This window comes from Anomalospiza imberbis, chromosome 2 (assembly GCF_031753505.1).
Source record: "Anomalospiza imberbis isolate Cuckoo-Finch-1a 21T00152 chromosome 2, ASM3175350v1, whole genome shotgun sequence".
Taxonomy (NCBI): domain Eukaryota; kingdom Metazoa; phylum Chordata; class Aves; order Passeriformes; family Viduidae; genus Anomalospiza; species Anomalospiza imberbis.
In genome coordinates, this window is record NC_089682.1 from 55,956,680 (window position 1) to 55,981,446 (window position 24,767).

Here is a 24,767-nt window from a genome sequence, read left to right on the forward strand (position 1 = left end):
TAACTAAGTACCAATGAATGAGGAGGACTGTTTGGCCACAAAAGGCTGAACTTTACAGATACTATCTAGAAAGTGCATCAGGAAACTCAGAATATAACAACTTGAGACAGCACCAAAAGGAAAACTAATGCCCAGGAGATCTGTACGGAATATTGAAAATTGTGGAGAAGGAACAAAAAAAGAAAGAAGGAAAGTCCGAAGAAAGAAAGAAGTAATCACAAGGAAAAAGCGTAAAACTGAGCCCATGAAGAAAGATCACAAGGAAAACACTGTGAAAAGAGCATTAACCACAAGTATCTGCACTAATGCTATAAGAAGATTGCTATGTCCAGCACCTGAGGATTGATTACATTGCTTTGTTGCTCTGAACAGTTATTTGTTAATTTAGACCTATGACAGCTCAAAGCTGAAGTAATGTTTTCCTACTTTTCCCTCAGTATTATTTTCCCTCAATTTATTAGCTTATTCATCAAGACATTGTCAAATTCTGTGAGGTTCCTAGTGATATGTTACAGAGATGGAATAAGCATTGGTTCAGATATCCGTATTCATTTCACATTTTTCCCACACAGTGTAGGAATCAACAGTGTTCATGCTCTGAACCACCAAACAAACTGCTTAAAAATCCCATGCATAATAAAAACTTCTGAAGAGCAACTAATTGCTACCTAGCAAGATCTTTGCTGGATTGCCTGTGCAAAAATTAAAATCAGTGTGAAAAGTGAAACTACACTTGTTGATGCTAACGAGAGTCAAAGGACTAAATCTACATACACAACACCAAAAACACCCACAGAGACAAAAAGCAAGCACTACCTTGTTTTTATTAATTGCTGTTATACTACATTTAACTATATTTACAGTATATTTACAGACATGGAAGCACCTGAATTACACTGAGTCACACTTACGGTACATTTAACAACACCTGTGATATTCCACAATAGCATACTTTCTAGGAGTGAGATAACATCTACTTTCATGATTAAATCAAATGGAAAGTTTCCTTTACTATAGGTAAAATAGTTAATAAAGACATCTTCAAAGTATGAAAGTGTCAACAGAAAACAGTTACAATATTAAACACCTCAATTGTTTCTCAAGCTGAGAAACATTCAATGAAGCAAGAGAAAGAACAGTCTTTTGAAAGATTAACTTCCAAAAGTGGTACTGATCTGCATATAACTGTTCAAAAGAGAAGAATGAAATATCAGAGGAACTAAGAACCATCAAGAACTACATTCTGTTTCAAACCCTTACATTTTCCTATGGAAATGGGTTAAAAGACCCTCAAACCAAAGTAACTTTCTTAGGAAGAGGCAAAAAAGCGATTTCATCAGACCTGCAGTCCATCTAGTCAAGTATATTTTTTTAATGGTAGTAATAGGAAAGACACCCCAAAATCTTCACTTTCTCCAGTGCTCCTCATACCCTCAAAGCACTGACAAATATTATATTAGGAAATGCCAGAAGACAGACATAATTAAGCTGGGTCCTTTTAGAACAAGCAGAGCCAAATCCTGAGGGTTTAGCAGAGTGAGAAGTCCAGTTACGGTGCAGAGAATGCAAGTAAGGCCTATTAACTTTTTCTCAGAAGGCCATCAGACTCATCTTCAGAGAAGGCAGAGCCTTGCAGAATTTTTATTTTCATTATTTATCACCTGTGGCAAAAAGTTGTTTTACCACTATTTTACCTATTAACATTTGACATGCTTTTTCAATAATTGCTTCTAGATATTATAAAGTTATTATAATTTGTTACAAGCAATTTACAATAACCTAGTTATTACAAGTACATTTAGAGCCTAGAAGAATGGTAAAATTCAGTTTCATCTTAAATTGTTACAGGAACAGCTACTAAGTATCCTAAAATTTTATTTTAAACTATAGTACACTACAAAAAGCAATTCATCATTTTCACAGTGCAAGTGCACACGTTCACAGAAAAGTTAACTACAAGAACTGCAAGTTCAATCAAAGATTTAGAATTTTCTGTTTGATGAAACTACACAAAACAAGAAAAAAAAGTGTTTGTGAAACAGCACTGTACTTACCTCTGCCTATTTTACTAATTGTTCTGCTTTTTTCTGAGTTCTAGAAGAAAAAAAGAAAAAACCAAGTAAGAATATACACAAAGCCTCAAATATTTCTACAGAAACACACTGGAAGTCAAAGCACTCATCAGATTATAGATGTACATATAGAGGTTTTAACTCAAAAACTAATATGAAAAATAAAGTAAAATGTTATTAATCATCAATAATTGCAAGAGATATCCTGTATGCTTGAATACTATTACACAGAAAATACAGTAAGAGTAAGAAAAAAAAAAAAAAGAAAATGCTTTTCCATGACTAAATTTAAACTAGAGCTCTTTAAATTATTACTAACAATGTCTTTTTTTTTTTTTATTATGTATCTCCTGAGCACTAAGTTTGGAATATATCGCTCTACAATAAAAACACACCTGTTCAGTGTGGGGGAAAAAACCCAACACACTCAATTTAATCTACTATCAAGCTTCCATCAAAACACAATTCTTAAAGGAAGACTCAAATGCAATTTCTATCAAGACAAATATCAAAAGGCTGCTGCACATAACACGACTCCACTGGAATTTACTCAGGTATCACAAACATCAGGTATCTCTGCACTGCCTAGAAAATTGTAAGAAGGAAAACAGAGCCTTCATTTGTTGCACAGTTTATCCCAGGTGACAGCAGCCCAGTGCTTTGGTTTGGCCACAGGAAAATCAAATCTTTATTAATTGCAAAAGAATGTTGTAGGATTTATCTTGGATCCGGTGTTTTAAGACTTCCAGATAGAAGTGCCATACATATCCTCAGTAATAAGCTCATACATAGTTTTCCTTGAGACAAGTTCTATTTTAAAATACTTAGCTCCCTCCCTTTTTTTTAAATATTAGATGTATGTAATCCTTTTAGCTCTACTTGCATCAGACAATCTTTCCTCTGACTTTTACACTGAAATGAAGAAGCTCCAACTTCCCTAGTAGCCATCTGTAAAACCTTTTCAAAAATTACTGCAACTGCATCCATTCTTATGATCCTTTTCCTGCTGCCTGGGTCAATAAAGTTTAAAAGATTTCTTACAAAATTAATTTCTTTTGATAGCTATACACAATATAGCGCAGTAAGTTAACATTCTAAGCTAACCTGTATCAGAAAAAAAACACAGGAAGATTGATTTTCCGTGCAAACAAAAACCTATGTGTTTTGTGGTACACTGTGTGAAGAATAAGCCATATTTAAAATTACTTTTATTAAAGCACAAACCAATTGTTGCCTGTTATATTCCTGTTAATGTTATTTTTTTTTAAAGGAAAAAAAAAAATATTTTGGCCTGAAGAGTTCTAGGAAGCACCTCTGACTTCACCTGAGGAAAAGTTCTGAAACTCTAAAATAGTAGGAAAGCCTTCATAAATTATATCCTATATGAGAAGGGTAACAGCTGGATTGAGACAGTAATGGAATTTAACAAAGAGAAACCTATTAGTAATGACAACAGAATGACATGACCAAGTCTCCCAGACACTGAGGCAGATCAACAGTTTGCAATAGGGATATTTTTTACTTTAAAAACTATTGTAGTTATAGCAAAAACCATCAAAACCAATAATTATTTAGGAACATACACTTCTGACTATACTGCTATTGTATTTGATGTCAGATCACTAGATCTAAATGGCAGCTATAGATTCTAACCATTAATTCATTCCAGTTTAATCTCCTCCCTTCAATTTCTTTTATACATACACAAATATCTGTTACAAATATGTACTCATATAAAAATGGTAGTCAGAAGTCTGTGAAAGGACATGCATGCATACACACCTAACACTCAGCATGCTATTAAAGCTAGGGCTAGCTCTGACTATTAGTTCTCCTAATCTGGTTCATTTGAAATTTCATACACGAGCTTTGCTTGAGCTGTGACTTGAGTGGTAATATGTAATAATGCTAATTTGGCAGAGAGGCAGCCATTTCCCTTTCAATGTATGGCATATGCAAGAAAACAAAGAAAGGAAAACAGTGTTTGAATTAATAAAGGTTATACACTCAAAAACTTTTCTCAACAGCAATAGCACAAAGAACTTACATGACACAGAACAGAAAGACATCATATGAAATTTGGTACTACTGAAGTCAATAATTAAAATAATCAATGCCATACATAGTGGGCTTTCTGCTCAGATCTATTCCAGTTTATTTTATAATGTCTGTAAAATGTTCCTGCTCTAGCAATTATAACTTATTACCTGCAACACTGGTAGTTCAGTCTCATCTTCTGCACCTTCAGAAACTACACTTACAGCATAAGCTGAAAGAAAAAACACACTTTTTTCATATTACAGGAGCTCACTTTCACAACTGATCAAGTTCTGCAACAAAAAAAAAACCCCAAACTCCCTCCCCCCATCATTTAGGTAGATTTTTCACATTAAATGATACCATATTTGTAATAATCTTTGTGAACATGAGTCTGTTCTTATAGAATTTATACATTTGCTGCCTGACAATTCCCACACCATCACTGAAAAAAGCCACTCTGATATGAAGCCAATTTTTCTTGGCTTCAAGGCAAATAAATCCCTTAAAAAAAAAAAAAAATCTGTTCAGCCCAGTAGCTCACTTGATAACAGCCTAATGTGCTACCACACGGGAGACGTGCAGTCCACTATTCTTAGGTTAAGGTTTGGATTACCAAAGCTTCTCTTGGAACCACAGAATCTTACAGTGGCTGACAAATTTCTATCAAAACTGAAAATGCCTATCACAGGCTTTGAACGCCATCTTTGAACAACAGTTGAACTTGCAAATGTATGAGACCCAAATAAATGTTTTCAAAAAGAACAGGGACCCCACCGAACTAATCTGCACACGAGTAGCATTATCTTAAACTATTTACAGTGACACCACCCTTTTCATACACTCCTGATTTGTATTAGAGAATATAATCATAAAATGGGTTCTGGTGCTACTTTTTTGTTGTTGATGTAGTCATTTAATTTGTCTCAGCCTGCTCATTTGTAAAATTAGTTCCATTTAAAGTAATAAAGCCTTGCTAAGATTTTTCTTAAGAAATCCTTTTCTTAAAAGCACTAAGGAGAAGCAAATGAAAACAAATTGTTACAATGTGGAAGGAATTCAAGATACTATTCTTCATGGTCAAATTGATAGTTTTCTTAAAAATTGGGGCAGAAAATAGACTCAAGTCTCACTATAACTGCTTGAAATTTACTTCAGAGTCAATTGTTAGCCATTATCATTCCTTTAATGCACTAGAAACCTACAATATAAGACAGAAAAGACAAGATTGTCCTAGGTCTAGGGTGCCCCATCTCTGAACACCCACATCCTTATGCTCTTCCAGCTGGAGATCAATTTTCATCACATGTCCAGGAGCTGAGGTTCACAGTGACATCTCAGGTGCTGATTAACCTGCATCTAAAATCACATGGCTAGATCCAGACATCCCAAAAATAATTCTAACACAGTAGACTCATGGTGGTCATAAATCAGAATCACAGAATATTCTGAGTTGGAAGGGACCCACAATTCTTAAATGAGAGGTTAGTACAGGGATTGAATCCATGTTATGAGAATCAGGCTCTAGGCAACTGAGCAAATCTCAAGGTCATTTTCCTCCTTTTCTCCCAATACAAGAGTATTTACTGGTTCAGAGAAGGAATAGCTTCCCCTACACAAACCAGATCCACACCTCCTTCTTGACACAATCCTAATTACAAGATCAACACATAACATCCTTATTCCAGGAAATGTATTAATTATGCAATATTAACCTGAAGAAGTGTCTCCTCATAAATTCAGCTTATTCACAAGCCTATTTTTCAGCTTTTAATATGCACCTGAGGAATGACACATGAAACCTAAGATAACTGTGACTGACAAGAGATGCTGCCTCTGTTACCACAGTGCGTTCAATAACCCATGCCACACTGCTCCTAAGCTTTATAAAATAACACACATGATCCTTGGAACAAATCAAACAATAATCAGATTACACATTTCACACCACATCCTTGAGAGCACAGATAAAGCTCTTCTGGGAATTAATTAACCAACCTACTCATCCTGGTATTACAGAACCACAGATTTGTTGAGGTTGGAAAAGATACCTAATGGTCATTTAGTTCAACCTCCCAGAACTGGATCCTCAGGACCTTGCCTAGTTAGGTTTTGGTTATTTCCTAGAACAGACTCCACAAACTCTCTGAGCAACCTCCTCCAGTGTTCATTCTTAGATTAAAAAAAAAAAAAACACAACAAAACAAAACCCAAACAACAAAATAAACAAAAAACAAAGAAAGAAGTAATTACATTCAAACAGAATTTCCTGTATTTCAGTTTGTGTAAACTGACTCATGTCCTGTTAAGTACCGGAGTCTGGCTCTGTCTTCTTTACTGTATCCCATCAGGTACTTACATGTTGGATCTCCTCCCTGAACCTTCTTTTCTCCAAGCTAAAAAAAGCCCCAGCTCCTTCAGCCTCTCCTTGTCCATCAGGGGTCCCAATCTATTAATGATATTCATGGTCCTTTGCTGGACTCGCTCCAGTATGTCCATGTCTCTCTTGTACTGGAGAGCCCAGATTTGGATGCACCACCCCAGGTGTGTCACACCAGTGCTGAGCACACAGGAGGGGTCACCTCCCTTGCCCCGCTGCACATACTCTTCCCCCTGAAGCTCAAGGGGCTGCTGGCCATCTTTGCCACGATGGCACACTGCTGGTGCATGATCAGTTTGCCATACACTGGGACTCTCAAATCCTTCTCTGCAAAGCTGTTTCCCAGACAATGTGACCCCCCTGTGCAATGTTGCATGGGGTGCCTCCTTGTCAGGGGCTGGACTCTGTATTTCCCTTCACTGAACTCAGTTTCCCAAGTTTCCTGTCTGCCCGCTTCTCCAGCCTGCTGGGCTCCCTCTGAATGGCAGCACAAGCAGCTGGTGCATCAACTCCCCCTGCACATTTTGTATCCTCTGCAAACTCCCTGAGGGAGCACATCCCACTGTTGTTAAAGAAAGGTTAAACACTACTGGAGCCACCATGCCACTCATCAGAGCCCACAAGCCCACCAAGTCAGACAGCTTTCTATCCACTTTGCCATTCACAGATATGGCCCATACTTCCATCGGTTTGTTATGACATTATAGGAGACAGGATTGAACTCAAACTCCTGGCTGAAGTTGAGATTAATAACATCCACTGCTTTCCCCACATTCATGAAGCAGTCATAACATCACAGAAGTCCTTTGGGTTGGTTAAGCATGACTGCCCATTCATATAAACATGGTGACTTCTTCCAGTCACACTCTTGTCCTTCAGATGTTTGTCTTGTCCTTCCTTGTTTGGCAGTGATACTGAAGGTTATTTGCTCCACCACCTTCCCAGGGACTGAGGTACCACTAGCCAACTTATCCTTGCCATCCTAGAAGACTAGGGTGATATTCTAGTCTTGAGGAATCTCCACCAGTCACCATCACCTTTCAAAGATTATCAAGTCTTGCATTGACATTGTCAAACTCTGCCAGCACTTGTATGTGCCTGCCATCAGGTCCTGTGGATTTCTGTATGTCCTGTTTGTTTAAATGTTCCCTAAATCAGTACTCCTCCAGTGAGATTAACTCTTCTTTGCTCCAGACTCTCTCATGAGTTTCAGGGTGTTCTGAAGGTGAGTCTTAATAACACAGATCAAGGCAAAGAAGGTTCCAAGTTCCTGGCCCTCTTTCATGTCCTTCTTTTAACCCTGTCCTCCATTTATAAGAAGGCCTATTATCATTTTCCCTAGACTCCCTTTTGCTGTTACACCTGCAGAAGCCCTTTTTCTTACCTTTCACAAGCTGAATCTCTCACAAGATTGAACTCCGGGTGGGCCCTGGCTTTCCTAATGGCATACCTGCGCTCTCGGATAGTGTCTCCATGTTACTCTTGGGGTGACCTGACTGTATTTCCATCTCGTGTGCTTCCTTTTTTATGTTTGAGCTTTGCCAGGAGCTCCTGTTCGTGCATGTGGGCCTCCTGCCATCTTTGCCTGCCTTCCTGCGTGTGGGGGTGGATCATTATTGTAGAAGAGCTTTGAAAATCAACCAGCTCTGACCCTGTCACACAGCGCAATTTCAACACTCATACACAATTTACTCAACAAACCAATACACGCAATGAATGCTAAAGTCTCTTGCTATATCATAATTCTTATTCCCTGTGATTTCACTAAGGCAGCTTCCCCTCCTTTTTCAAAATAAAATTACTTGGTATCCTTTATATTAAGTATATCAGGAAGACTTTTTCCAGCTAATACATTTTAATAAGACAAGAACTGTTCAGACTATTTTTAAACTACTGAAGAACCATTCACAAAACAGACCCCAGAAGACACCACCAAAAAAGCTTCAAGACTTCATCCAACAATAATGAAGTTTTTCACGCACACAGACTGTATGAATTTATCTTAGCAACACTCTTCTACCTGATTAGCAAATCTATTATGCACGTCTAATTTGATAAAGCAGTCTTCAGAAGTCAGCTGTGGCCAAGACTCTTCTGCCTAAGCAACCTGATCTCTCAGAGTGGAAATAAATATCCTCTTCTAAGGATTTACTGGGAAAAGAGCAGCAGGAAAAGAACATGGTAAATTTATCTGGCCTACAACATATCAACAAAGGGACCAACCACAGGGTAGGCAAAAAATACAGTGCCTTGGCACAAATGGACAACGCCAAGATTAATTCATTCACATGCAATTCACTTCCGGGAGGTTTCTGAAAAGGATGTTCCCAGGACTGGACCACTGATAAAAAAATTCCAACTCCAGATGCAGCTCGTGGCCAGGTCACTTGTACAACACAGGCAAAAACTATAAATTCTCTGTATGAAGGATATGCTTTTGTTGTGTACAAGGCATACATGCACAAAGAAGGATGACCTATGTCTAGCAGCTCAGATGCTACTATAACAAAGGAGTAACTTTTCATGCTCATATGTCATTATTAACGCAGACAACTGCAATGGATTTCTTTCAGTATAACTCCCTAAAGCACATACCAGTCTCTGGAGCTAGAGGTACCTTTGAAAAATCCAGAATTTCCCCTAGTCCTTTTGTGTTTTCTAACACAAAGTTAGCATACCTCAGTTGCACTTGCCACAGAGCACAGAGAAAATACATTGCAAGAAGAAACTTACTAGTAAACGTTCAAGCCCTGTAGATGCCACTGTAACCAAAAGACCAGGGTGATTAACTGTACAGTTTCTCATAAACAAAGCTACCCAAAGCAGAAAAAAACCCAGCAAGGCACCATCTTAAATGCAACTGTAATCTTGTGTTTGTCACTTCATTATCTAATGCATTGTGTACTCTGAAGGTTATTAACACACACTGTGCATTAACATCATGTCCTCTGGCACAAGCAGATAAAAGCAGAACATGTCAATCACTAGTTCTCCTCTCCTTTTGCTAAATGGCCAAGAACTGAGGATAAGAAAAGGAAAGAAATTGTAAAAAGACTTTAAAGCTCTATATTATCACCAATCTTATCTTTATGTCTTTTGAGGGTATGACTAAAATCCACTGGAAAACCTAGACAACATGTTTGGATCCATTCAAAACCTGGACATGTAATATGAGAATTCCTATTCAATTCAATTCCTTCCATTCCTATCTATTTTTGTCAAGTGTTCCATTATTTCCATTAAAATTTTAATAAGTAAACAGACTGGCTTATAACACTAGAAAGTAAAACTCAGCAATTATTTTCATTGTTCAGCAACCAAATTGCAGGAATATGTGCAGGATAGAAAAATGGATGTAAACACTGCAGCATTAAAATACAATACACTGTATAAACATATACAATTATAAAATATTACATTTTATATGTAGAAGCAATCCTTTCTTTGGTAATACTCTTCCATGCATAAACAACTTCCAAACCTTTACAATTATATGTCCTTGAAGTGCAAAGGACATTAAAAGCTGAGTAGTTAACTCTTTGCTTTCACAGACTAATCCACCTGAGACAGAAAAGCAATACTTCTGTTATATTCCTCTTTTACAGTCTGATTCAAGGCTGACTGACTCCAGAGTCATTCCAACCACCCCACTGAGCTGTGGGTCAGTTTCAATGAGCCACAAAAGAGTAACAATTCCATGACTTAATGTATTTTTTGCCAAACTGTGACTGATAATAACCACTTCAAATAATGGCAGCCAGTGATTATGTTGTATGCAGCACAGAAAACATTTAAAACAGAATCTCTTTGTATTTCTCATAATAATTTAATGAAAGGTCTATTTTTGTTTTGGTTTGGTTTCTTCCCCCTTACAAGTTTTCAAAGAACATAAGGTTCTATGGATTGACATGATTCCAGAGAAAATCTGCACTGATGTTGTCAGGAAAAGAAATGGGACCTTCTGTTATGAGACAGCCTGTGAGCACTATAAATTAGTTTTGTGTATTTATATGCAAGCTTTTATAATATTTCTTCACTATCAGCATCAAAGACTCTGGTCAAACCAGATAAGAATGTATTACAGATTCATGAACACAAAAATGGGGAGAGAGCATGGGGAGGAGGAAGAGGAGAGGCTGATACAAGCAAATTTACAGCCTCTGAAGCTTTTCATAAAATAAAAGCAACTACTTCTATTTCTTTATACAAATGGCACATATGGGAAGAAGGCAGCTGAAATCACTACTTTCAACCACTGGAATGTCTAAATCATCGTGATCCCTTCTGACAGCCTAGAAGTTACACCATACAAAATCATCTGAATACATTTTCCCATTCTGTAAGCTGCCACTTGCAAGCTGGAATTTATGAAATTACCTAACTACCGACAGACAAGCTGTTTGCTTATGTAGAAAGCAATCCAAATTATTTCTGTTTTTGAAGAACAAACTTACTATCCAGGCCATTTCAAAAGCATGACTTATTTGGGAAAGGACAGACTCTGTAACATAAACAGGTATTAAAAAACCAAAAGAAAACCAACATACTGCAGGAAGCTTCTAGTGAATAAATTCCACATACACATCATTCAAGACCTACTAAACAAGAACCCAACTGTTTCAATTTCTGCTTTCTACCTGCATGTAGGTAGGTATCTATGCATGTACAATGAATACAGATATGGGAAAAACTGAATATGCTATTCTCAGACTGTGATTACAATCTGTTTGCAATTACAAGTACTGTAGTACCTTAGTGGAGCAAAACTACTCATCCCAGAAAAAATTAAACACAGCTTTAGGAAGAGCTGTAGAATATTAGGACTCCTCCAAAAACCAAGCTGTGTCTGTGAAAGGAAAAGTGTTTAGCAGAAGAAAAACCAAAATATCACAGTTTTACTTTGCTGAAAACATGATTTATGCATTTCCCCCCGCATGATTTTGACGTGCAAGCCATAGCGGTGGAAGAGAATCAAATCCAAAAGCTCACAACACACTGACACGTCTATGCTAACAGAGATGGAAATATTCAGGAATAGAAATAATGAGAAAGAGAGCAGATGTAAACATTTACTTCTGCCTCTTACACCAACAGCTCCCAACTCCAGGAGCCTGTAGCAACCCAATCGCTGACATTCTAACAATCCTTCTTTCATCTTCTCCCAGCTGACTAGACACATGAAAAACATCTCTGAAACACAGTAATACATTTCTTTCCTCTCGACTGGCATTTTAGGCAGGCGGTTTTACCTTTCCCCCCGCCCTGAGCAGAACACCCCGTCAGTGCGGCGCTGCCCAACCACAAGCACGAGTGCCCGCGCTGGGCTCGGCTGCTCCACGAAGCTGTTCCCGATCCCAGGGCCGGCTTCCTCGGGGCGGGCTGTCCCTGCCCGCGGCCCCGGGAGCAGGAGGCGCTCCCGGCGCTGCCCCCGCAGCCGGAGCCACGCAGGGACCCCGCGCCGCCCGGCCGCGCTCCAGCCCGGACCGGCAACAAACTTCGGGAGCGCGGGCACCTCGGCTCCCCCGCCCGCCTCCCCGCGCGGGGCGGGACGGAGCGGCCGGGAAGCGGCGGCGGCTCCGGCGCCACTCCGAGCTCTCCGTGCCCTCCTCCCTGTCATCACCTCCTCGGAGGGGCCGAGCGTCCCGGGTCTCCTCCCTTCACCTCGCCATGGCGTCCCGGCCCGGCCCCCGCCACTCACCCCGGGCGCGGAGCGGCGGGAGAAGGAAGACGAGGTGGGCGCAGGCAGCGAAGAGGAGCCAGCGGCTGCAGCCGGGCTCCCGAGACATCTTGGCGGGGGCCGCTGAGCCGCGCGGCGCGGGGAGGAGGCGAAGGGCACGGTGCGCTCGGCTGCCCGCCTCTGCCGCAGGAGCGCGGGCGAGCGGCCTCCGGCTGGTGGCGGTGCCGCGGTCGCCGCCTGCCCGCCCTCCTCCTCCTCCTCCTGCCTTTCCCTTCCCTCCTCCCGGCAGGACCGGCCGCCAGCGCCGGCAGCAGGGGGGAGGCGCTCGGCGGCCGCGGCGCCCTCTGGCGGCAGCAGCGGGAGAGGCAGCGCCCCGCGCTCCCGCGGCTCTCCGCGCTCCCGGGGTGCTCGTCACGGGACGGGGAGTGAGCATCCTGCCCGAAATAATCCCACTAAGCACAGCTCTCATTAGCCATTAACTCTTCTTAACCGGCCGTTGGAACGGGCTGCCAGGGAGGTGGTGGAGTCACCGACTTTGGAGGTGCTCAAGGATAGACTGCATGTGGCACTCAGTGCCCTGTTGTCGTTGACATGGTGGTGTTCAGTCATGGGTTGGACTCGATCTCAGACGTCTTTTCCAACCTAATTGGTTCTGTTATTCTGTGAAATGTTATCCAGCACTCCAACAGGAACCTCATCCAACAAATCAATGGACCTAATTCATCTCTAGACCAACCCTCACAAATCCTTACCCAAGAGAGCACAGGGCACCTTCAGATAGCCTTTCCTAAACTACCAGTGTGACCAGGAGCAGGGACAAGGGGTGCAGCACAGAGTACAGGCATGTGACCTGGAGCACAGCCTTGGCACTGGAGACTCCACAGCTAAAATGACTCGCCCTATTTGGCTAAAGAAATGCAGACCTGGAGTTGCACAAAACTTGTTTTAGGGGTAACACAGAGGACAAAGTTTCTAACGTGCATATATATGTCATGATACAGGCAGTAAATTGGGATATAACAGAGCCACAGACCAATGAAGAAAGATCAAGAATGTGAAAACTTGTTAGCAAACAAAAAATGACCCAACATGAATCCTGGCACAAGAAAGAAGAAACCCTTCACAGGAATGTCAGATTTGTCCTAGTGAAGCACTCCACATGTTAACAACTGGCTATAAGTTCCTCCATACACCCCAGAATTAAACTGCTGTCCTTCAGACCCAGAGAAGCCTCAGAAAGGCAAGCAGTGATAGGACTAGAAACTCAGCAGTGTGTAGAAAATTCTCAGTGCAATGTTGTTCTTTTTTCTGTAACTATGAGATCTGTATTAATAATTACTAGAATTTCACATTTCAACTACAGTAGCAAGAAACAAAAACTTCTTGGCATATAACATATAAGGTATGCTTCCGCTTTGCTCTTAAACATGATTTTGAGTGTAACACCTGGTGCCCCTATGTAACAATTCCTTTCATGGCTACATTATAAACATGAATTCCAGTCAGGTCTATTTCTACACATTTTCCCATCAAATACTTGACCCTTCCTAGCAACCCAACCATTCAACATGTGTGGTAAGCACATTTCTCTCTCAGGATTTTTATAAAGGTGTACAGAGAGAAGTGAAAGAGAAAATTTCTATTTCTACCCCTCTCTGTGCACCTTCATAAAAATCCTTAGAGAGAAAGAAATGTGCTTGCCACAAACATGCTCTGACCTCACTGGAGAAAAATGGTGCAGAGTCCAAGTCAGCTATGAACTATTTTTAATCCAGCAAGGCCAAACAGCACAGGACCCAACTTGGATCTTTCTTCAAAACACTGCAACATTTAGATCTATAGCATTCTTTTCCTCAAGGTCAAGTGGTTACAATAGAATACCTTAAATATGCCAGAGAAGTGATTGTGAAGATGAATGGAAACCTTTCCACAGTGATGAACACTCATTCCCACTGCAAGCTCAGGCAAGCACGTCTATAGCACAGTAACTTGGTAGTAGACCTCCCACCTTCCTTTAAAACTATCACAATAGAAATATGTTAGCCAGACTTCTTTGGAGTACTCAACCTGCTTTACATGTTTTCTAAACACACACCCCCTGATATCATAAGAGAAGGGAAAATGAGGCACAAGCATGAACAACAGCTTGTCATTTGCTTTACACAACTGCTTGTTGCTGACATTCTGACTCACTAAATAAGTAACTGGCCTCAAGAATAATAATTCTGATGCCAACTAAGTAGAAACTAACATACTATTTCTCTATCTGATTTTATGTGCATGCTCATCATTAGCAGGAAAAAAAAGTATAAAGTCATCCTTCCATTTCTAGAACTACAACAATATAAAATATATTAAACATTTTGCTTAACATGTATATCTGCATTTGCTTGGTTTTCCTTCTAAGTTTCAGCATTTTCCACCCTTTCCTCCATTTCTCCATTTGGTGCTGGTTTCTTTAAAAATTCACATCACAAGGATCATGCCCACAGCATCTGGGATAAACATAAGACTTACTTTCCAAATAGTTAAGATATACCCATGTTCCAATGTTTCCCCAAACAGAGAGTCTGTAAGGAGAAAAAGAAACCCGCATCCTTTTGCTTTGATGTAATAAGTGTTTTGGCTTGTCACAAATATAAGAAAAATTCCATTGTAACAACCCCCAAGAAATATGGAACTCTACCATGAAACATTGTGTTCTCCAACTGTTAAGAAAAATAGCACCTAAGTGTTTTAAATCTTATATTTAGGTCTGTGAGGAAGAAGTAGGAAATAAAGCTTTTTTCTTGAATTCTACTCTACTTACACACTCAGATTGGGTTTGTTATTCTAATTACCCCACTGAGAATTTCCATCTCAACAAAGTTGAAAATAATGAACATTCTGTTAAGGAACACAGAGGTTTAGAACACTACCAAGCCTCCTTTCTTTGTAGTATTACATGTATTTTAGACTCCTAAATAATTACACTGTTGCTGTCCCATCTCTGAGATTAGAAAGGGGGGGGCTGCAAATACATATAAATGCTGCCAGATATAGGTAGATACATGCATATCAAATGCAAAGATTGGCATGTGGCTCAAAGGTAGCTTGCTCTTTGTGCCTCCAGATACTCTGGTGGCTCTGTCATCTTTTTCTAGAGAAGGACTATAATACAGGGAAACAGAAATTATGAACCAGACACAACAGCAATTACTGAGTTAGAGAACTTGACTGAATCTACTTTGTTCTTTTAGCCATTTGAGAAAGGTTTCACCCAGGAATGACAGAGTTTCTGTAGTTTCTTTCATTAGGTGGTGCAAAAAACCTCTGTCAGAGACAGCCCTGCAAATCACAAGTTAAGTTCTGTTCCAGCTCTTCCTAAAGCTTCTGCAATTGGACCCCTCTGTCCTGCTCAGGAAGTTATGTAAGGAGGGGCACAACTTTTAAGTGATGACTAATCCTGTGAAAATCAGCAAACCAATCCCAATGAGTTCGGAATCACACAATTAGTTTTTAAATTACAACATGCATTTGGAAACTGAGTTTCTCAGCTTTCAACTACTCAAGGTAGTTATCCAATGCCAGTTCCAGTCCATTATTATGTACCCTAAAATACTGATACCCTGGGAATATGCCTACATCTGTCAAACTCTAGGCAGTGGGCTTGAGCAGGGGAGCCGATATTCTGCAGCACTCAGATCTGAACTACACTCTCTTGTCTCCTCTGGACCACGCTAAACAACTCTCCCTCCAGGAGAGAAACCTGCAGCAGCAGGAAAAGCCCCCTACACTCTAAACATGAGTCAGTCTTGGGACTTGCCCCCTCTTGCTCGGGAGAACTGATAACATTGCAGTACCAGCACATGCATGCTGTAAACCTGACAACCTAATCACTGAGGGAACTCAGCACTCCAGTCAACCCCCGTGGCAGACCACAGTGTAGTCCGAGTTTAGTCTCTCTTCTTCCTGGGTTAACTTGGAAAGTTCTTGTTCTTAATTAAAATTTGAGGACTCCCTTTGAGCCAAGTCACAGAGCCTTCAATCAAAGCTTCATAGAGAACTGGTGTGCAGCTGTAGTGAAGAATCCCGGGAACAGAGTTCAACCAAGCAATTTTTCATGATAGCAACTGCTGTTATTACATCACACACTCTCTAAAAGGACTTGGGAAAACACTGGGTGTGAAGCAGTCAGTCACAGATTCTTACAAGGTTGTAAAAATGGATCAAAGACAATTCCTTTCCTATGGGATAGTAATGAGTGCTTAACTATCTCTGCTAGTCAGGTCCTTCCTCTGTCTTCTGGCAGAGAAACAGTGCAAATACCATCTGCAGCATATCTTCTGGTGCTCATTTTGGGCTGTCCAAGAGGCAGAATATATGCACTAAGGGGAGGGGGCAGGACACAGGAATTTCAACATCTTTGAACTATTACAGACCAAGCTACAGGTAAGAAACAGAAGATCTATCAAGCTGTGGAACTTAACATAGGTCCCCAGAGTTCAGGTGATGAGATTATCAGATGCTGCTGTCTAGTGTACTGCACACAGTCAAGGAGAAAATTCTATAGGCAGATGTAGAGGACTAAAGCTTTTCAGCCTTGATTATAAGCCAAGGGCATGTTTCCCACTCCCTTGAGCAAATGAACAACTTGCCTAGAGAACTGTCAGACTTGCTGCTCTCTGCTGTTTGGCCTCCTGCTGCTTCCATCTGACACATAACTGCCTCCACCAAGCTCATCTGAGCTCTCTATATTTTCCCTGCTGAAATGTAGCTATTTAAAAATACAAAACATCTGTCCTAAACTACCTGATCCTATCTTTTAATAAATTAGTCAAAATATTACCTTGTCAACCAAAAGTCAAAATATAAATGAATAATAAGAGATTTAACTGAGCAAAATAACATATTAACAAAATGTTTCCATAAGTTTTAAAGAGCTTAGTGGCTACATTAACTTCTTTCCCCAGCTTCTAATTCTTAGAAGAAAAGAAATGGTGGTGTAAAGAATCACCCACTTTTCTCAACTGTGTACTAAGTCATAGTGGGAGGGAAAGAGAATGAGGCAGACTGTTCAAGAAATACTGAAGTGGGTGGTTAAATAGTGTCCTATGTATTTGTCTTTAACATTTCAGCTGGTTTGTTGAGCTGTAAATATCATGATCACTCAAGCATTGATTAACCTGTATCATCTCCTGGGATTTGTGCCTCAAGATGTCCCATACCTCACAAATAACTTCCATATATTTTGTTTTGCCTTATTACAGCTGCCCTGTAAACCATGACAGTTCAGAAACCAACTCAAATGCTGTTATGAAATCCCAATTTGGCAGCCAAAAAAAAAAAAAATCCCTGGGAGTGGAAGAGACAAGCAGTCACAGTAATACCCAGAGATGTTTAGCCAGCATGGAGCATCTTAGTGAGGCTTTAGACTGGAAAAATCCATCCTGTAAGACAGTGATACAAAGATTGTGGGGTATGTCTGTCTTGCAGCTTTTAATGCCAGTATTCTCAAGAAGCCAAGGGGCAGTATATTTAGATGTGAACACTCTAAACAGTGGCAAGTGCATAACAGCTAGTTTCTTCAGCTGAAGTAGTTTTCTTTTGAACCAGCTCAGGTGTGCACGGTAATCATTGTGGCATTGAATAAGCAGGGTTGGAAAATTATGCCACTTCAGCAGTAGCTTTGAGCTGGGTGTTGGACTAGATAACCTCAAAACATCTTTCCCAGCTTAATTATTGTCTTATTCTGAGATGATAGGGAGAAGACTAGAAAAAGTTGACACCTACCTGACACATACCTGCAGACAAAAATCAGTCCACTTTGGATATGTAAGCTCACTCTCACTACCAACAACAGAAGTTGGTATTTGCTGCATGTTGAGGCCTCCCACTTAGGCAAAACAGCAGTTTAAAGTCATTAAAATCAGTCATTATTGAAGGTAAAGTGATTCAATTCTGAGCTTGCCAACTGTCCTTGCTTATGACTAAGTCACCTACCAGCCATCCCTCGATATGAACAAAGCCACATGAAATATCTTCTATGCAATAAATATAGATTTAATTGTCTGAAAAGGATTTCTGCATCCTCATTGTCTTCACTCAAAGGTGGACATCTGCCTTGTCCTTCTCAGTGACATAAAGGGGAAACAAGGGCCCAGACAGTTAACCAAGTTAACCAGATGAGCAGCTTAGTGATCAAAACTGACAGTAGGAACTGGAGCACTTCTCACTCAGAAGTTTTCAGTTATGAAGTGGCCCTTAGGAGCCATTACAGCCTGATGTCACTTCAGAGCAACTGCACTCATCACAGCCTGTATTAGCCTCAAAGCAGTTTTAGATTATGTCCATCCACAATTGCTCCCTTAGAACTCTTTAATTCTGCTTTTGATACAGGAAGTCAAAGAGATCTGGATCAAAAAAAGCCACATCTGGTACAGGACCATTCAAGTACAGCAACATCAAGTCAACATGACACAGGGGAGCTACAAAAGTTAAAAGAAGTTTCAGAGTTTGATGGCAACATCATCTAGAAAAACATTGCCCAAACCCTCAAAATACAGAGTCCTAAATCAAAACCACTCAGTTAAGAGTCTGAAAAAGCTGCTTTGTGACCAAGCAGTATGGCACGCTGGTTATAACAGCAGTACCAAGTTTTTACACAGCTCTACAGAAAACACAACCAATACTAAGAAAATGACCATGACCTTTCACTTTATGCACAGCCAATCAATAGAAAAGCTGTATTTATTTTTACTGGCTCATTACTGGACTACTTCATAGTAGTCACCGCTATGTAACTGGTCAGAAAATGTTCAAAATGCAGTCTCTGATGGTTTAATTAATGTGAAGACAAAATTCTGTTAGTTATCTACTGAGTACTTTGTACAATAAATTTAATGAACTCTGGAAAAAAATTCATACCAGTATAAGGAAAAGTGTATTTGTTGTAAGTTTTTATAACAGTCTCCTTATTGGGGGGAAAGCTTTTGTCCCTGCCAGGAAGGAGATCAAGGTCCAATTAAAAAGAACTAAATACAACTTAAAAGTAAACCTAGAGGACTCTTGACCTTAAGAAGCACATAGTGGTATCTGATATATCAGCCCTGCTACAGACAAAAATCAGCCCTGAATTTAAGAATTGTTTTAAACAATTTCATTAAAGACAATAAACCACACAGGTGCTATTCCTGCTTTTTACATTAGTGTATAGCTTCATCATAGGCTGGCTGGGGCACATGCACATGAAAGCAGTTTGGCTGTACAGAATATCTTTCCATTTCAGCACTTGAAATCAAAACACCACTTCCCTAAAATGTGCAACATCAGTTCTTAGTTAAAAATCCATTACTATTTAAAGCAAGATGATTACTTAAAATCAAACTAAAAAGAGAAAAAAAAAAAGAGAGAAGAAAGAAGGCAACCAGTTCTGCATTCTGACTTGCCTTATATAGTTATGCTAAAGGAAAAAAGGAGCAGAGCCAACACTGTGAAGGCTTAAGTGAGGCAATGGTGCCACCCAATGTCCAGAAGTTATACATAAATTGGTTTTTCTTCATTGACCAATGAACAAAAAAATCCCAAACTCAACAAGCTGTGTGTAATGTTATTAGTAATCATAACTGTATGTGAAGGCTTGGCTCAGGCATGAGATTAACAGATGTGGTAAAATTCCAAGCAGGCAAATTTTTTTTAGTTTCAGCTTGAATTCTCTGTAAAATGAATATTAGCATAGCCCAGGTAACTCCATTCAAGCTGTAAAAACACTTCTACCAACATCTTCCTAAGGTACTAATTATTTCATTTTTTCTCACTTTTTGAGCCCTCTCATAGAGATCAGTTTCAGCATATTACAAGCAGTGCATGGACTTTACTCTTACACAAAAATCCAGTTTTGTTAAATGGTTATATCTACCCCATGTTCAAAGGACAGCAACTTTTTAGAAAGGCACCTGCAATTATAAACAGAGAGTTTATAATATTGGAAAACTTCAGCAGGAAATCATTAATGACAATTACTGTTGAAAGCACCCATCTCACTTTTGTTTGGAATTTTGCCCTCATCCCGCTACTAGGGGAACATTATATGACTTCTTCTGAAATAAAAAAATGCTCTAATGAGCATATACCTCTTTAATCTGTAACTCTAAGTGTTTATTTATACCACTTTGCAGATCACATGTTCTATGCTATAAACCATTCTGCCAGCTCTTTGGGGCATCTTCAACTCTTCCAAATCATCTGTAAATATAAATACAAAACTACACATGGCAAGTCATGCATATTTACTAAAGCACTCACATCACAAGAAATGTCATAGTGTTAAGACCTATTTCCATGTACTAGAATGTTCTGTTTTTTTTCCAAATATTACTTCTTTCTTTGCACTTGCTAGTTCATCATGCAAGTATGGGTTTGTGCTGCCTTATTTTCACCATATTCATAGCTAAGTCTTATGTCCACATAACAAATAAACAAGCTCCTTTCCAAGGCCTTTACTTATCAAAATGCACATAATATTTCTTCATCAAGCATATTAATTTTTTCTTAAAAAAAATCTGTAGTTTTAGATGTACCACCTTTGAGACATTCCTTGAAAAGAAAACAATTTCACCTATTAATCACTCAGCCTGTTCATTTTTAACTCTCAGTATTTCACCTTCCATCCAATAGATTTTGTCAGGATCCATCCCCATACAGGCCACCAATTGTTGGCATTGGTGCTTGGCACCAATCAACAGTGGATGGGAACTGATCTCACTGTTAGTTCATTATCTTACTGTAGAACTTTCATACCTTCTCTCTGAGTTCCCAGGGGCAGCTTCTTGCAACACTGACTCCATTTGTCCTTCTTCCACACAGCTGGCTAACATCTTCCCGTCTTTATCATGACTGCCTGACCCTTACTCCTGAGAGCAGCACAACAAACTGACCCAAACTCTCCTCTCAACCCGCTAAACCACTCTTTTATAACATCCATCCTTATTGGCCTATCCTTATTGGACACAGCTGTGACCTATTAAAGGAAAAGCTCTTCCTACTCTTTGGTAATTAGTACAGCTGCAACTCCTCAGGGGTAAGATTGCCTCCAGCATTATCTCTATTCTACAATTCATCCTCCCCCAAGATTTTTATAGCTTTCATATGAAAACAGTGTGAAGTTTTCAACTCTCAGAATACATTTTATTAACAGGTTTATGTTGCAGCATATTTAAGATAGACATACTTATAATAGCTAGTAGGTTCTAAGTACAGCTATAGAGGTGCTATACACACTCAAAGGAAAATGTCATAGTCCTCAATTTGTGGTAATTGTTGACTTTATGAGAATGAAAGTGGGAAAATTGCATACATACATTTATTTTTTGAAAAAAAAGTGATTTGTGTATGTATAGACATGGTGCAATGCACACACACTTTTAAAAAATACTTTATTACTTGATCTTTCTAAGCATGTTTACTGTAACCTGTAGTATATATATATATATATATATATATATATATATATATATTTATGTACTTAATTAACTTTTCATGCTGTCCAGGCCTAACCACTGGGTCAGTAGATTTTCTGAAAGTTACTGGAAAAGCAAAAGAAATTAATTTCTTAGTGTCTGGACAGAAGATTCTGTTTTTTGTTTTGTTTCTTTTTTTTAAAGAAGTCAAAATCTGAACAGTCTTAGAAGTGTTTTGGATACTTTCTAGTGAAAAAATGGCTTGGATTACTGTCAGAAATTCATAACAAGTACATGTCATACTAATAATGTAAGTGATATTTTTAAAACATTCTATCAATGTTGAAAGCACAAGAAGTCTGCATAATCCATGCACATCTAATTAGCACTGAGTCATAGAAATGATACATAATGATTTGGCAGCATATTGCCAGATGGTTTGCTATCAGATCAAGTAGTAATAACTTAGCTTATTTATCTCCATTTCCCTCATCCCTTATTTTCATTTTCACCCCTTTGCATTTCCCTACTTAAAAATAACATTCAGTTCCTTTTATTTCATATACAAAAACCAGTCAAAACCCCAATTTTTTGTTTATTTTTTTTTAATCCAGACTAAAGAGGATTTGCAATCTTTCTGCTTTTACAAGTACATTTGTTTTATTAATTGCACTTAGGCCTTGGAGAGTTTATACCATCTAGTTCCATATTTACTTTTAAAAATCCAACTCTCCCCTTCTTCCAATTAGAGGTGTTCAGCTGGTCATCTATATAAATTTTATTTTCAGCCATAATCATATTGTCTGATTTTCTTGTTTAAAGCACATCTTGTGTCTAAGCAACAGGAGAAAAGTTTATGAGGGAATTATAAGCATATAATCTCTCAATTTAGAGTATTTGAGATTCATGACAACTCCAGGTTGAGTACTATTTGAATGTGCCCAATCTCCATAATTTTGGATCTTAAAGCATTTATGGTACACTTGCCTTGCTGTGTTAAGTTTCTTAAATACAAAGCAAATAAAGAGTAAGTGTTCTTTTTCCTAAAATCTTAACATTTTCGAGTGGAACAATCCAGCTGTTTAAGTGAAAGGATGAAAATATCTGTACATCCAAGGGAATAAAACTAAGAATTTCACAATAACTTTGGACCTTCTCCACCTTTGCATTAGTTTCAGTCTTCATTTGTGCTTTTCTAAATACAAATAATGCATAATCAACATCAGACATTAACAGTAGTTTCTCAGTCATCAAAGCAAACATTCACAGCTACAGGTTTTGAGGAATTCATGTTAACCTCAAAAATAAAGTGTGCTTCATTTTAACTCACATTTTATAAGAACACAGATCTATTAACAGGCATGAAAATGAAAAAAGTCACAAGAAAAGGACATGATTGTATGTAGATTAAGAAGGTTTCTTTGGGTTAAGAGTCTTATTCAGAGTGTGAGGAAGATAAAGCCATCACCCTTTTGGTTACTCTGGGATTTGGATCCATGCTGTGCTGTGTGTACAAGTGCTGACACATGGCCAGAGCTGCAAAGAGCCTCATTAGAATTTGCCAAGTGCAGAAGCTCTTATCAGGAAGCATGCAAAAATCTATCAAGTTAAGTTTATCTGCCTTACCCAAGAGCCTGTGCATTTTGTACAAAGTGGATATTCCCCTCAGTAGGGATGCTCTGAACAGCTCAGCTCAGATTTCAAACACTCAGAAAGCAGTGCTCATAGATTGCTATGTTTCAGGCTACTTACACTACCACATTGGTGACATAGCCTCTTCAATTTTCCTCTCTTTCTCCAGGATAAGAATGTGAATGGAGGTATTAGCAAAGATATTACTGTAGAAATTATCATTAGCACTTCCTATACAGAAGAGACAAAAAAATTATGTGAAAATACAAGCATCATGTGTTAGTCTCACATAGTTCGATAGACTTTTGGCAACTCATATTATTTTCCTTGACACAATCCTCTTTTTCACTTGATTTACAAAATGTTTATACACATGAAAATAAATACCATACAGTGGTAGCATAGTGGTCTGAAAAATGAGTGTAAAGCAAGAGCTGAAGTACTGGATTGTACCACAAGGGTGAGACTATTGGAGCTGTTTAGTGAACTAATTCGTATTTCCAGAGAACCACAGCTTGACAGGAATGGCAGTCCTTCTTTAGAATGAGCAATGACCTGAAATGCTCTTTACCCTTTTAAAACTTAGCTGGGAACCCAAGAACAAATGAACCCTAATCTCATTAGGTTGCATTAAAGACCTTCTCAAATGATGAGAGGCAGAAACAGTGCAGAAGGTTTGATTGACCAACATGTGCTATCATAAGCGCCAACTGCTCACATTTACAGAACGGCAGCTGCAGTAAACCTGGCACAGGCAACTTCCAAACAGATTAGAACAATAGCATGGGCTGGAATGCAGCTCAATCCCCAAATGGAAAGTGAGAACATATATAAAGTCCCCAGATAAATGACAGAGACCTATTTACTTGGAGTGCAACATTTTGATGTTGCCTGCCTATATCGGAATGGGTTTTCCTGTTTTCTGTTTCTATTAAAATATGAAGATTATGTACAAAGGATGTTGCCTCTACTGTCCCAGCAGAGCTCCTGTAGATCTCTGTTTAGGCCTTTGGCAACACAGTAGAAATTTCAAGTGCTCAATTGATTCCTATGTTAATTTGGAATAAGTGCCTCTGCTTGGCCTTCCACAGGGACATTAGCCCATCCTCTAGCTGACTGAGGTCATGTTTTATAATGGTAACATTCCCTGCATAGATGCTAATGTCATTCTATCTCTGCTCCCCATGGCAGGTTACCAACATTAGGACTGGTTTAACAGATGAAATAACTCCTGTTCCCAAGTTAAATTCAGTTTCTGAACACCCTTATCAATGCTCTGGTAGAGGTATTAAATATGAAAATAATTTTTAAAGGCCTGATCAGCTACCATTTTAAAACATTGCTTGCACTGAAGAAGGTCAGATTGTTCTTTTCTCCAGGTCAGAAGCCCTTAACTGCCACAGTAAGAGCACTTACAGAAGTAAACTCCCTGCACATACTCAGAGGTGAAGAAAAATCCACCAGAGGTACCTTTTTGTCACCAAACTCTCTCTTCATTTATCATAAGTTAAACACCAAAGTAGAGAGAATAT

General features: G+C 39.2%; 1 protein-coding gene across 2 annotated transcripts in view; it reads right to left on the bottom strand.

The window, feature by feature from the left end:
- The window catches only part of B3GLCT (beta 3-glucosyltransferase), a 45,529-nt gene extending 33,066 nt beyond the window's left edge, over positions 1-12,463 (bottom strand). Inside the window, exons 1-3 of one of the 2 annotated variants that reach the window (XM_068181167.1) lie at positions 12,188-12,440; positions 4,280-4,341; positions 2,055-2,094 (exon numbers count right to left, since the gene is read on the bottom strand). In XM_068181167.1, the coding sequence (XP_068037268.1) occupies positions 2,055-2,094; positions 4,280-4,341; positions 12,188-12,275 (190 nt within the window). In that variant the 5' untranslated portion in view covers positions 12,276-12,440. Of the gene's footprint in view, positions 1-2,054; positions 2,095-4,279; positions 4,342-12,187 lie in introns of both variants that reach the window. The other variant, XM_068181166.1, reaches the window with a different exon arrangement.
- Between the last annotated feature and the right edge of the window lie 12,304 nt (positions 12,464-24,767).